The 14,675-nt window shown below is 38.0% G+C and overlaps 1 protein-coding gene across 2 annotated transcripts in view; it reads right to left on the reverse strand.

Annotated features, from left to right (window-relative positions):
* Nucleotides 1-8,064, reverse strand: part of LOC143859666 (uncharacterized) — a 34,673-nt gene extending 26,609 nt beyond the window's left edge. The window contains exon 1 of one of the 2 annotated variants that reach the window (XR_013239315.1): nt 6,632-8,064. Coding sequence is in view for 1 of the 2 variants with exons in the window: in XM_077370320.1 (XP_077226435.1) it covers nt 6,643-7,989 (1,347 nt within the window). In the remaining variant the exon portion in view is untranslated. The remainder of the gene's footprint in view (nt 1-6,631) is intronic. The other variant, XM_077370320.1, reaches the window with a different exon arrangement.
* Between the last annotated feature and the right edge of the window lie 6,611 nt (nt 8,065-14,675).

Genomic DNA, 14,675 nt, shown 5'->3' on the forward strand with positions numbered 1-14,675 from the left:
TACCAAAAGCAAACCTATTATTTGATCCCCTTTGTCGTAATTCCTCATGGCTTTAGCCTTACTAGCTGCTTCGGACACATTCTGCAACGTGTCCCGCCAAATCATCATAAATGTACTGCCGTAAACCGCTGATGTATCGTGATAAGAGCTGATCCTGTGATTCCCTCAGGTTGTTCCTTGCTACCAAACAATAGAACTCCAAAGTGTATTCGGAGACCGATTGGGATCCCTACACCAATTTATGAAGGCACTGATAAAATGTGTGTCTGAAATTGAAGGGTAGAAACTCCCTTGTCATTTCTCTTTTCATCTCTTCCCAAGTAGAGATGAAAGGCTCTTCAAGCTACCTCCTTTGATATTTTAAAGCCTGCCACCAAGCCATTGCTCGGCCTCTCAATCAGGTGGCTATCAATGGAACTACCTTATCAGCGGGATTTTCCTTGCATTCAAGAGTCTCCTCTATGGTCGCCTCCCAATCCAGAAAGTCCTCTGGATCAACCCCACCTGTGAATTCTGGAATTTCCAGCTTAATGCTGGAATCCCAGAGGACATCTCTATGGGCTGGAGGTATTATAGGGGCTGGTGCTGGTCGTCGATATGGGATGGGAGCAGATCTCCTGCGTCTCACAGGGATCTGATCCTCATACATATCTTCTCAATCATCTGCATAAAGATCTGAAGGTGGTGGAGTTGGCATCCGTCGTTGTGCATTTAACTGATTAACCTTTTCAGTCAGTGCTAACAACTGAGCTTCAAATCGAGTTCTATTCTCAGCCATTTGCTCTTGCGTCATGGTTATTTGTTCCTGGTTAAAAGCAAACTGCCGCATGATATCAACTAAAGTATACTCGGTAGGATTTGAAATCCCATCCTCATGCTCAGCCATAGTATTTCTTATAGGAGGCATCACAAATGTAATTACTCTGTTTGGAAACCTAATTTTGTGACAGAAGTACTGATATTTTATTTGAGGTCGGGCTGCAACTCTCTCCGAAACAAAATCTGTTTGGAGGCGGCTACAGGTGGCTAAATTCTAGTTCCAGACTCGATCTGGTGTTGGCAGTTTTTGAAAATCACTATGTCTACTAAGTTTACACTGTTCAATCTGTATGTAATTGATCTGCAATGCTCAAACTAGCAGTCCAACAGTTGTAATATGACCAAATCAAGGTTTCAACACAATTCCGTAGCTTCGGCTCCTAATACGGACAAGAATAAAGCTCACAGAAAGATAGGAAACAATGCAATTTATGACTTGAATATGGAGAAACTCAGTGGAAGCGGCAACACATGTAGATCAAATGAGAAATAGAACAACAGTGGTGAAATATGCGAAAATTTCAATGAACAAGAGAAACAATCGCTGGAAAATGGAAAAGATTCGTTCAATTATCGAAAACTGTCAACCTCCAACATATGAGATCCAGTTTTATAACTTGAATTTTGTTCAAATCTCTCCCACGAATTACAATATTGACAAATCAAAAGTGAATGAACTGGAATTTCAAAGATCAAAGTGAATGAACTTGAATTTCAAATGACGATTTTAATCTTTTGGAGCATTAAATTGTTGAATCTACTAGGATTAGTAGAATTGGAGACAAATGATAAGAATCTCTACGAAATTTCCCCACATTTACGAATTCTGATGAAGAATTTCAGAAAAGGAAAAAAATCGTGGAATTTGGGGAAATTTTTGGATGGAAAAATGTTGCAACCTGAAACTCTGCAATCTAAGCCATTTTTTGTAATTTCTCTACAGTAATCACCTCCAAAATACAGATCTGAAACAAAGCACATGATCAAAGAAGAATTGATCGAAATCCCCAATTTTGGAACCTGGAGGAATGAGAATTCTCCCGGATCTGGCTCTGATACAAAAAATGTAGATCTACAGAGATCCTTCCAAAAACTATCCAATCCAAATACAAACAACAAACAAAACAGGAATTAAAAAATCAAATCAGTTTGTAAATGGACTAAAAAGGAAGAAAACTGCAAATAAAGATGCTCAAAACAATCAAGAATGAGTGGAAAAATGGAATTGTTATTGAAATCCTTGAAAGAGTAATGCTGAGAGGAAGAAGAGATGGAAGGCCACAGAAACTCCGGATTTCCTTCTCCACATCACTCAAAAGTGCTTCTTGCAAGTGCCAACGTCTCTTCTCGAAGCTGGAGTAGAAGTTCGTCTCTAATTCAATTCAAAAGTGCTCAAAAAAACAAGAGACCTATTTATAGGGCACGTTCACCCCTTACAAGACTGGTCTTATCACATTCAAAATTACAAAAGTGCCACGTCTTATAATAACATCACTTAGACCCTGTGGAATTGAAAAATTACTACTGATGTCAGCACTTCACTTGGTTGTCATGTCCTTACCTGACCTTTCTCTAATCCGATTTAACCTTCTTAAAGCCTTAGGGTGCTGAAGTTCATGAGGAACCTTCTCAAGTAGGTCGGTTAACTCCGTGGAAAGGTGGTCCTCATCACACTTAGTCATGACGGAGGTGAAATCGAATCTTGAACAAAGAGTCAATTTTCAGATTATCATGATCCTTGTTTTCCCTTGGTCATAGGCGGAGAAGTAAAATCATAATAAGTTCCAATCCATCTTACCTATCCAAAAAAAAAGTGTTCCAATCCATCTATGATATAAAATACAAACGACCGATCCAAGTAACACACCTGAGCCTTCTTGCTTATGTCAACAGTAAAATCATAAATCCATCAATACAAAGCTTTCAAGCTACAATGATTTGGATCAGAAGTTCAAAGAAGACCCAGTAGGGATTTAAGCCATCTGAATGGTTAAAAGTTCCAATTCTATTTTCATGTATGTGCAGGAAGCCCATCAATTGAAGTATGAGCATCACATCCTCATGAAATTCCATGCTTCTCTTGTTGGATTTTCATGTACTGAAAGTGAGTAAATATTCATTTTCTACAATAATGGCTACCCCTCTTGGTACTTCTAATTAAGGAGTACAGATATCACTTATTGTAGAAAACCAATGCACAAAATCTGATTAAAGCCATGATAGAAGACAAAAAAAAAACCACATAACGGCAACACACACACACACACACACACACACAAAAAAGCACACACAATTTACATGATTAAGCACAAAGGCTCATTTTTACGAGCGATATTATGATATTCCACTTCAAGAATGCCATAATATATTAATTACAACAGAATTAAGCCAAAATTCACCAATCAACCCCAAACTCACAGCCATAAACCTTTTTCCATTTTCTTGAGTTCGTACAATTCTCTCTACATGGGAACAAAATCACACTCACCCCTCTCAACAAGAGTACAAAGAGAAAGCTAAACAAAGAGAAAACAACTTTATGTTTGGTTTTTCACCTCATGTTACTCTCTTTTCCCAAAAACGGAAATTTCATTATGCCTCCTTTTGGTGCCATATGTTCCTCTCTTCATTATTTACTCTCTTTTCCCAAGAGAAGAAATCTCCTTATGTCTTCTTCCGGTCATAGGTCATTATATACTTTAGGGTTTTCATTCTAAGAGACCTATAAAGGTATTATTCTAGTCAAACTAGGGCACATAAAAGACCCCCACCTACATAAGAGATACCCGATTAATTAGGCATCGAATATGTTCAATTGGAAGGGGTATTTTCATACAAATCAGAATGCATAAAAACTACTTATTGTAGCCGTTGAATATTAGGCTTGACATTCAAATTCCATAGTCTTGGATTCCCGAACTAATTTGAACGAACTAATAGTTAGAACTACTAAGCTAGCACTCGAATTCAGGGCTTCTTCAAATTGAAGCATCTTTAACTCCGATTAATATTCAACTACTGGCTTGGTTTACGGGACTGTTTTATAGCGTAAACTGGCCATGCTCAAGGAGAAGGTCTGGAACCGATTTGGATCAAATTGCCTGCACAATTAACATTCTTGCAAGACCAAGGACATCCAAGGTTGCTGCATTAAAATGGCTTGGACACTGTCTATTAGTAATCATATGATCGAGTCATAATGGACAGAGAACTCAAAAGTGCCTAAAAGTAGATGCTAAGGAGAAAATGAGCACTCTGATAAGCTCATCAACTCTCTCAATGGACCTAATTGATTTGAACACCATTCAAAGTAACTTCTTCGAAATTAAAATCTGCTGCAATTGAAGTTATTGGACATTTTGAGGAAGGCTTTGGAGTTCTCAGAAACATAATCTCCAATTAACATGGAAGTCAACAAACAACAATGCTCATATGATGAGGCTGTCCTTATTTGGTGGAAATGTTCACAATCAAGAGTGGCCAAAATGGAACAACCTTTATGCTCTAATGTGGCTCTTGGTTAGTCCACAATATGGTGCCAACTGAATTGCAATTCCACTATGTATGTAAACTCAACAAGAAATAAGCCACATGATCAACCCACAGACACACAATTCGGAAAACTTCTTGCTTGTGGTTTCTAGTTTTCTCCATACAATGGCCTTAGCTGATTTCCACAATACAAACAGATGGTGTACACATGAAAGAGCAAAAGACAGCTTTGAAGTAATGCACTGTTTCAGTCAAACATGCAAAGATTATTCCTGGAGCTCGAAGATTTTAAAAGAATTTTCTCTTCAAATCATCACTGTTATTACACATTAGCCATTTGGATTTTGGACTGTATGAAGGCATTCACAGTGTTCCACCAGAGCAAGTGCAAAATCATAGCATTTTTATGCCTTTCAAGAAATTCAGCCCAATGTGTTTCCAATGTTCAAAGTCTCCATTACAAACTGTGGCTTGAACGTATAGAGCTTGCTTCAGCAACAATCCAGCAATAGGATTTATTTCCTTTTTCAACTTCAGAAATCTTTATGGCAGAATTCTAGGCCCGAGTTCCTTGTCAATTTCAAAATTCTGCTGAGATTCAATGACCCAAGCTAATAATGAGCGGAAAATCTTAAAATAAATGCTTTGAAACTTCTACACTTCCATGAAGATCGGATTGGACAAGAAATTACCATGATCTTGCAAGCATATAAGATCTGATTCACAATTTTAACAGGATTCACAGAGTCCAAATGATTCCTTCAGTTTGAGGCTTTTTCTTACAATTTTTGCTCATGTTTCATAATATTTTGAAAGCTTTGCAGCTTTAGAAAGGGTTAAGATCAAATCACGAAGGAACTCAACCAATTTCCACCGAGACAAATTGCCAGAGCTCGATTATCTTCCACTTGCAATCAATTTTTCCAATTTTAGTAAAGGCATGTAAAAGCAATAAAATTAACTTCATGTGATTCTCATTTCCAGCATATGCAACTCATGAGCAGATCAAAGATGAGCTTTCATGGGAAGAGGGGCGTTCAGCATAAGGATTCATGATATTGAGGAACTTCCAAACTTTGAACAATTAACTCGATTCTTGATTCAGGCTTGGATTGGATCTTGAGTAGATTCAAGGTTGTTTTCAGCGCTCTGAACCTATTCTAATGATGAAAAATGTGCAGATATGGAGAACTTTCAGATTTACAAACTTGGAATGTAGGATAAAACGCTAGATCAGAAAAGAAAATTTCAGACCTGTGATAGGAATTTCAAAACTATGAGTAAGCGAAACCAAAACATGATTTGATTCGACACAGATCTAAAATGGAATTCGAGGACAGCAAATATATATATATATAGACACACGTGCGCGCACTAGTAATCCGGGCCCATGCTATGCATGGGTGTAAAATGACGGGCCAAACCGTAGTAATATGAAGCAAATTACAATACAATGACGGCCCATAATCGCAGAAGAAAAGCAAATAGTTGTATGATTCATGTCATACAATAAACACAAATTGAATAGTCATAAAAGGTTAATTATAAACAACCGACATAAAGTATCTCCAGTCACAATAATCCACAACAAATCAATGAATTCACAAAGTTAATTATAAACAACTTATATAGAATATCTTTAGTCACATTAACCCAGCTATATTGGACAATGAATTCAGTAGTTGGGAAGTTGGATAAACAATTAGGGAGTGCCCCGAAGTAGGCGTTGCTTCCTAGCATGTCTCTATAGATTATGAGCATCCATTCTCGCAGCCTAATAGTATACCAGCTCATCCATCATGGACCCAGATATTGATCCCATTGCTCAGCATAAAAGGTGTTTTATTTGTACCATGTCCAATCTTTCCCATTAAATTGCTTACTTCTTCAACATATGATAACCAAAAGCAAAATTTATGTGAGCTAAATCATAGAAAACTGATTCATGTTACAAACATCAGAAGCATAAATTCAAACATCATCAAATAGAAATGACCAGTGAAATGCTCCACCCACAAAAAAATGTTGGGAATATAATATAACCCATGTATGTTGTAATATAAGCCCAATAAGATAATGGACCGGTGTAGTGGGCCTATTTGGGCTAGAGCCCACTAACCTATTAAGACCCTAGTGTATCTCTATATATAGGGGCTGGAGGCAACAAACTTGGAATTCCAAACTAGATACCTTGGGTGTAATGCTTTAAGCATCCTTGCTTAAACCCTAATTACTCTAACAAAAATGTACTACAAAATACTCCACCCACAAAAAACCAACATTTAAAATAACCAAATCAGCCTAGTCTTCGAACCATTACCTCATAGAAACTTACAACGACGAACGGAGCGCATCAAAGATTGCATCCATCTGCTCTTTAATTAAAATGAAACGCCGCCTGTAAATGTCCATTTCAATCAATTGCAGTTTCTTCCATCTCTCCTCTAAGCTTCTTCCCTTTGCACTCTCAACTAAATTCAAACCCTTCTTTAACATACTCCCGTCATAATAGTTCATATTCAAATTCTGTACGAGATTGGAGTGAAGAAAGTCATAATCCACTGTTTCATTCCCGACCTTTGAATTTCTACTTTTTGAACCAGCCCCCATATCTACGCGTGTAGAATCAACCCCATAAGCTTCTGACCAAGCAACCATATTACCGCCCCATATCTTTTCAGAGAGATGGTAGGAATTCTTCTGGTGGCTATCACTGAAATTTAGTACTTTCCCCTTGGCCGCTCTACTTGAATTTCGCTCATACTTCTTCTTCAACTTACATATCTTGTCATTCATCTGCTTTTTGCGGAATTCGATACTTATTGAATCCTTAATGAAGCTCTTGAAACCTTTCTTGTCAGTTATCGGGTTGCACCCTTTCTTGATGAATTCAACCATGCCCTTCAAAATCACAATCTCATCATCCTCACTCCACAGCCTTTCGAAGAGATTCTTCTTGGCAGGCTCGCCCTCATTGTTGACTGTCTCATTTGAAGCCTTCCGCTTTCTCTTTGAAACTTTCTCATTATTGCTGGGCTCAATAGAACTCTTATCATTTGAAGCCTTCCGCTTTCTCTTTGAACCTTTCTCATTATTGCTGGGCTCAATAGAACTCTTAAGCGGATTCGGTGTTGCTTCGGGCTTCTTGGGCTTCGAGTTGATTGGCTTTTGTGGAGATGAGTCGGACTCGGACTCACCAGAATCAGATGTAGAATGTTCATTGGGTTGGGTATTATTGCTGGGCTCAATAGAACTCTTATCATTTGAAGCCTTCCGCTTTCTCTTTGAACCTTTCTCATTATTGCTGGGCTCAATAGAACTCTTAAGCGGATTCGGTGTTGCTTCGGGCTTCTTGGGCTTCGAGTTGATTGGCTTTTGTGGAGATGAGTCGGACTCGGACTCACCAGAATCAGATGTAGAATGTTCATTGGGTTGGGTAAGTTTGGTGTTCAAAAGGTGGGTTTCTTCTTCGTCTTCATCAGAGGGTTCTCCGGTGGATTTCTGGGCTGTTTGAGGTGTTTTCAAGTCACAGTGTTTTCTGGGCTTTTGTGGAGAAGATTTCTCACAGGGCGGAGGATGAGGGGGAGGAGCGCCGATTTCCTCATGTTCTTCGGAACAAGACATCAAAGAGGAGGGAGCAGGAGGTTTTGGCATGGTGGTAGAGCGTGTAAGGGCCATTTTGTTGTTGAACAGTAGAAGAAGAACGAGAGAGAAGAAACAGGTACTGAAAGGTCACTTTTACATTGCATATAAAAAGAAATCTGAAAAAGGAAATGATTTTTTCTCCCCATTTAAGAATAATACAACCCACTATTTAAGTTGATTTGACGTCAAAAAAGCTTGTCTATCCACATTCACGTTAAAAAGAGGGGTCTATTATCCTACTGGGGGCTAAAAAATCATCCCCCTTTTAAAAAGCAAGCATTATCTTGCACGTACCGAGACAAAGGGCGGGGATTCAAAAAGCCATCATACCTTCTTTTTTTTTGATACACTACATCACGCAGGCAGAGGGAAAGGTCGGCGTGATGTTACATTTGATGTTGAGTGGAATTAAAATCGTGTTTAGGCCGGATTGGATCGGGTTTATTTCAACCCTGGCCCACCCCCAAATCCTCAGGTCAAGAGTGTCAACACTAACCCAACCAGCCTCAAAATATCTCAACCCAACTAACACCATCTTCCAAATCGGATCCGGATTGGTTTTCCCTACCCAACTCGAGAATCCCACCGAAGCCTCAATCAAGTTGAAAGGAATGCAGAAAACTGGAGAAAGAAAAATTATGAAGTTTATTTTCAATTTTAGATTGGTCAAACCGTATAAATAACTTTTCTGAAGAGATTTAATTAGGGTTGTCAATGGATCCAGACGGTCCTATGGACAATCCAAATCCAAACTTAAGTGGGCACATTACCATGATCAATGGACACATCTTGGGACCCTATCATAGGATCCGAAATTATTACCGGATCCAAACAACCAACAAAAGCCTGCAGGACAGTCTTAAATCCGATTTTATGGTGCTGTTTTACGAAAAATACCTTCTATTTTTTTACAACTTTAAGTATTATTTTAGGGGTATTTAGTAGAAATAAGTCAATCCATAGCCCAGTGTGTTGCCGCTGTTGTGGCTCATCCTCACAGCTATCGATCATGTCTGCACTCGCTCTCTTCTGTGAATTTTAACTACGTAAAATGTAAGTAGGACCTAGTAGGACACTCCAATGGGCGGTCCGATTTGAAATGGATCGTGACCAAGACGTAGGAAGTAGGATCCGAAGAACACTCAAAATCCGATCTAACTGATAAGAGATTTCAATGGATTGTGACTAAGACAGGTGGATCCAATCCAAAGTGGATCCATTGACATGAGATTTTATATGGTGGATGGTAGCATGGTTTTAAAATTCGTATTCAATTGAGACTGAAATCGAAACGTATCAAAACCGAAACTTCCGAAATGTACAAAATTTTCGTCAAAATTTTGGAAATTTCAACTAAACTTTTGAAAAAATAATTTTTTTTTTATTGTTTTACAAAATTTCGGCCCAAAATACCAACATTTGAAGACTTTTTACGGAATTTCATTCTAAATTTCAGGATTTCAATGGAAATTTTGGTTTCGGCAAGGTCCGAAATTTAGTCCGAAACCGAAATTCAAAACCTTGGATGGTAGTGCATGAACATGCTGCCTAAAGATATAGTGGGGCCTACATTGTCTGGGTGATCCAAACCAAAATTTTGTTGGGCCTTGATATAGATAGGGGGTGCCATAAAATCTTCTCCATAGGATGATCTTTTAATCCTTCGATCCGTGGAGGGTTCTATACTGTGCCCTCTATTTTAAACCTCCACAAGTCAGAGGGTTAGGATCAGATATGGAGAAGATTTTATGGGCACCCCTAAGTCAGGACCCAGACAATGTGGGCCCCATTGTAGTTTCAGTCTGCAAGTGCATGCTCACTGTATCAAAATACCCATATCTCATAAAAACTAACAAAATGTCCATATCTCATGGAAAATGACCAAAATACTCATATCTCATAAAAATGTCAAAATACCCATATAGGATGAAAACAGACCAAAATATTCATATTTTTTTTGGCTACTGATGTTATAAAAGAGAGCTTCTCTCTTGTATGTTTTTTTCGGCAAGAAGGCAAGAGGAGTGTCGGCTACCTCTTAGAGGAGAGTGAACAGAAGAATAAGAGAGAAAGAGAGAAAAAGAAGAAGAAAGAGGACGTGGGTTTCTTCTTAGGGTTCCCTCTCGGGGTTTTCTGTGGTTTTTTTGGATTTGCTCTCGAGTTACTCTTGTACAGTCTTGGTTTGAGTGAAGCGGAAAGGATTGTGGTTTGTAGGTTTTGGTTTAATCCATTGTAACCCTTGTATATTGTTTTCTCATAGTGGAAGATCGTGTTTCTCACCCGTAGAGTAGGCTTGGCCAAACCATGTAAAATCTTGGTGTTCTTCTTGTGGCGTGTTTGTGTATTACTTTTTCGTTTAATTTGTGCACGATCGGATTGTTTTGCCCGGCGGATTTTCTCAACAGCTATTTTACTCTTCTAGGCTTGTAGGATGTAGAATGCTTTCATTCTTTCTTCGCCAATTCCTTCTAGCGAGAGTAGCATTTACTTTGATAAACTCTTCTAGCATCAACCTCCCTTAGAATGTGATGAGGACATGGATGCAGTTGAAATAATGGAGGATGATGTTTTTAAAATTTGGAAGCATCCTAAAGCCCTGAGAAGGGAGGTTAAAATCTCAAGCATAACTTCATCTTGCATCACGTCAGCCGGGGAATTAGATTGCTTATGTCAGCTGCTCTATCAACCATTATATGCGCTGGATATATAAGTTGGCATTTGAGGTGGATATGGCCTGGAGTTTCTACCAAATCAGCTATCATATGAGCCACATATGAGCTAAAAAATTCTGCAAATTAGCCATCATGAGTTGGAAATAAGCTGGATGGAAGTTGCTTATGTCAGGAAACTAATAAGGACACGAAAATGACTTTCTGCAGTGTTCTTTTTCACCCTACTGTTCGGATTTTTCTAAAACATCACCTATGTACGACTCAAAATAGGCTTTAAAGTGGCCTTTAGATCATATGAAAAGCTTCCTCGATTGCCACCCTCACCTGGGTACTATGCCTTTACATAGTATGGAAAGCTTCCTCGATTGCCACCCTTACCTGCGTATTAACTGTACTTGTTAAACCGATGGATGGTCTAGATATACTTGTTAAACACAATCATACCGATGGAGAATTTATACGATGAGTGGCCGTGAAAACACGTGAAGTCTTGGAAAACAGGTACGGCCCATTTTTTTGATGATCCAAACCGTTCATCTGTTTGGGCACAATGTAAATAGGTTGTGCTCCGATATGAATATATGATGGGTGGCCGTGAAAACACGTGAAGGCTTGGAAAACAGGTAACTCCCACTTTTTATTTTATTTTTTATGATCATATAAATTCTCCATGCCGATGTTCGTTGTCATCTGCATATTTCCAAAACAATGGAAATGATTTTATCTTGGGCGCTGATACTTTCGCTCCCCTACGCCGTCAATTTGTACCCTTTGACGTGAAGAAAGAAGCAAAACCATAAAGTTGCGTACGGATCAGGTAAGCCTGTATTTTTATTTTTTATTGTTTTTACCCGCAGGAGTTGTAAGTTGTAACCTACGTTTTTTTTAATTGTCTTTTTGGATTTTTGAAGATAAAGGGCACGAAAAAGTAGACCTCGGAAACTGATGGGTGGGCCGGGTACCAATACGGGTCCGGGATTTACGGGCCGGATCATAAATGACCCGGAATTTTTTGGGTCACAATTTGGTGAACCCGGACCCCACCCGTTGGGGCCGGGTAGATCCGCAGGTCACCCGGTTATTTTCTTTGCTGTTTGTATTCCCACACTAAAATAGGATGATCCAAACCGTCCATGTGATGGGCCATAACGTAAATAGGTTGTGCCCAAAAAATCATTTCCATAGGATGATCCTAGCCCTCTGATATGTTGACGAATTGCACATTATTATTTATGAAAACCTCTATAGATCTGAGGGCTAGGATCATCCTATGGAAATGATTTTTTGGGCACACCCTATTTAAGTTGTGTTCCATCACATGGAAGGTTTAGATCATCCTATGATGTGGTCCGTACAGTACTTTCTGACAAATATGGAACTATAAGGGCTTACACCATATAAAATCTAAATCATTTGACTTTTTATGGGCACCCCGCGGCCCTCCATGCCCGGCCCAGTTTTGACTTCATACGGATCGGGTCAAATTTCAAACGGGTCACTAACTAGTGACCCGAACCGGACCCCATAAATTAGAGTGGGGGGGGCAGGTGGACCCGCAGGTCCAGGTCACTGTTAACCTTTTATACATCAGACAATACGCAAGAGATGTAAAGCATTATTTAAATTTACATATATCAGGCAATTCACATAAGGTGTAAAGTCTTAGTTCAATTTACATAACATCTTCACTTGTAATATTTACATAACATCTTCACTTGTAATAACTTTTTACATGTAAGGTGTATACAAAATTTGACAAAAAACAGAACCAAAATTACTTTTGTATGATCATATGGCCCTTTATGTAAATCCAGATTGAGTATAAAGTCGTTCTTTATATACATCAAGAGTGAGTACAAAAGTAGGTTTGAGTTTTGACCTTTTTGTTTCATTTCTTTCTTCTCCTACAGAAAGCAAAGTGGAAGAAGTAAATTTAATCTACAATATTTAATTATTTAGATGTAAAATTAATTTTCATTATATGATGCAACTCCCTATACAAATATGAAATACTATTCAATTTTACAATCGCAAAGTCAATTCTTCCCACATTTAAATATTAAAAGTTGCCCAGATATTTCTCTTATGGAAAAAGTAAATGAAGTATAGAAGCATAAGGAAAAAAGAAATCATATCTTATGGCTTTACCTCTTTACGGTCGGGTAGAGTTTTGTGGACTAATCATGCAACCAAATAAAACCACCAACCAAGATTAGTTCATATCTTTAGATGCAGCCTAACAAAACCACAACAACTAAAATTAGCTCATATTTTTTTATTAAAAAAAATTAGGCCATATCTTAGAGAAGAAACATACACCATAATTTAGATCAGTCTTCATGAGAATCAAGTGTACCGGGCAAATATTATTTTTTTTGATCGAAAAACAACTCTATTCACATTTTCTTTGGTAGGACGTCTGTTATACCACAAGCGATATGAAACTTTCTATTTATTTTTCAGACTTTCATAAATAACAGTGAGTTGCTCCTCCAAGAATTGTTGCATACAATCAATTTAGCAACAAAAAAAAACTTAATAAAATTACTAAAAATACATTAGGAAATCTGGATTATAGGTTAAAGGGGAGACAAAATACAAATTTAACACTTATAGATTAATAATTATAACAATTTTCCTCATAACTGTTAAATATTAAACGTTGCCTAGATATTTCTCTTAGGTAAAAGTAAACGGAGTAAGGAAGCATAGGGAAAAATGAAATCATATCTTATGGTTTTACCCTATTCAATTTTTATATAGAGGGACTTTAAATTTATGATGACAACCCTCTAAATTAATCGTAATTATATTGTTTCTCTGTAAATTGGGAAAAGAAAAAAATTTCCTGATTATTTTTTTTCTTCAAAAATGTTTTTCCTCCAATTTCTCTGGAACCAAGCCTATTCATAATTTATTTGGAGAGAGTTTCAATTTATGATACGATCTGTTCAAGTTAACCATAATCATATCGGTTGTGGTTCATGTTAACCATAATGACTGGTCCAGGTTAATCATATCAAGTTAACAATAATGAGTCATTGATTCCGAGGTGACAGATGGCGAGGGTGAAAAAGATGTTTACATGAGAGGGAAAGTGAGGAGATAGAAGGACAAAGAGAAAATATAGAAAGAGAAGCAGAGAGAAAGTGGATTGAAGAAATGACCGAAGTGGAAGAATATTGTAGAGTTTTGTGGATGCGCAGTGGGAAGGGAAAGAGAGCAGTTGTAGTATGATCCAAACCGTCCATGTGATAGGCATACCGTAGGATGATCCAAACTGTTCATTCGATGGGAGACAATATCATTGGTAATTAATTAATTGTGGATTTTTGGTGGTTTCTTCAGAGGAAATGAAGACATGAGGAAGTGGGAGAAAGAAAGAAGAGTCTTTGCGATTAAAAAAATGGGCATGGGTGTGGCTCTGGCTGTGGTTGTGGTAGCCAAATGGCAATATTTGATTGGATGGGCATACGGTGGAGAGATAAAGAGAGAGGGTGAGAAACATCAAACATTTGTGGGAAGAGGAGATTGGTGCTTGGAAAAGCAAAAGCTGTTGGGATAGGCTACCAAATAGGCTTTGGACAAGATAGAAGGTTAGGTTTAGTGGATTGGCTCTAAGTGAGGCAAGTTTTGGTTGTTTTTTGAGGGGAAGAGTTTAAGTCGAATGACAAGAATACCCTTACTCTAATAAGAAAAGGTCAAATACAGAACAAGACGAGATAAGGGAAAGTTCATGGAATTTAGAGTAGAGTATGAAAGAAATAAACAAGATGACAAAAATAGCCTAAGGAATTTCATAAAGCTATATCTTAAAGGACAGGCAGAATACACATAGGACATAGTTGGAATTAAGGCTAAAGTGGGCATGAAAATAACCCATGATTCTCGCTTTATATATAGTAGTAAAAAGGCACATGCTCCGCACGTGCGACGTTTGAATGAGTTATATGAATAAAACGATAGCAATTGTTTTATCGTAACTTCAACAATAGCAACATACTGGGGCAGGAAAGGGAACAACATATAGGAAAGAATCTACGCATA

The sequence above is a fragment of the Tasmannia lanceolata genome, unplaced genomic scaffold, assembly GCF_043159265.1.
Source record: "Tasmannia lanceolata isolate RefF3 unplaced genomic scaffold, GAP_Taslan_0.1 ptg000035l, whole genome shotgun sequence".
Classification (NCBI taxonomy): domain Eukaryota; kingdom Viridiplantae; phylum Streptophyta; class Magnoliopsida; order Canellales; family Winteraceae; genus Tasmannia; species Tasmannia lanceolata.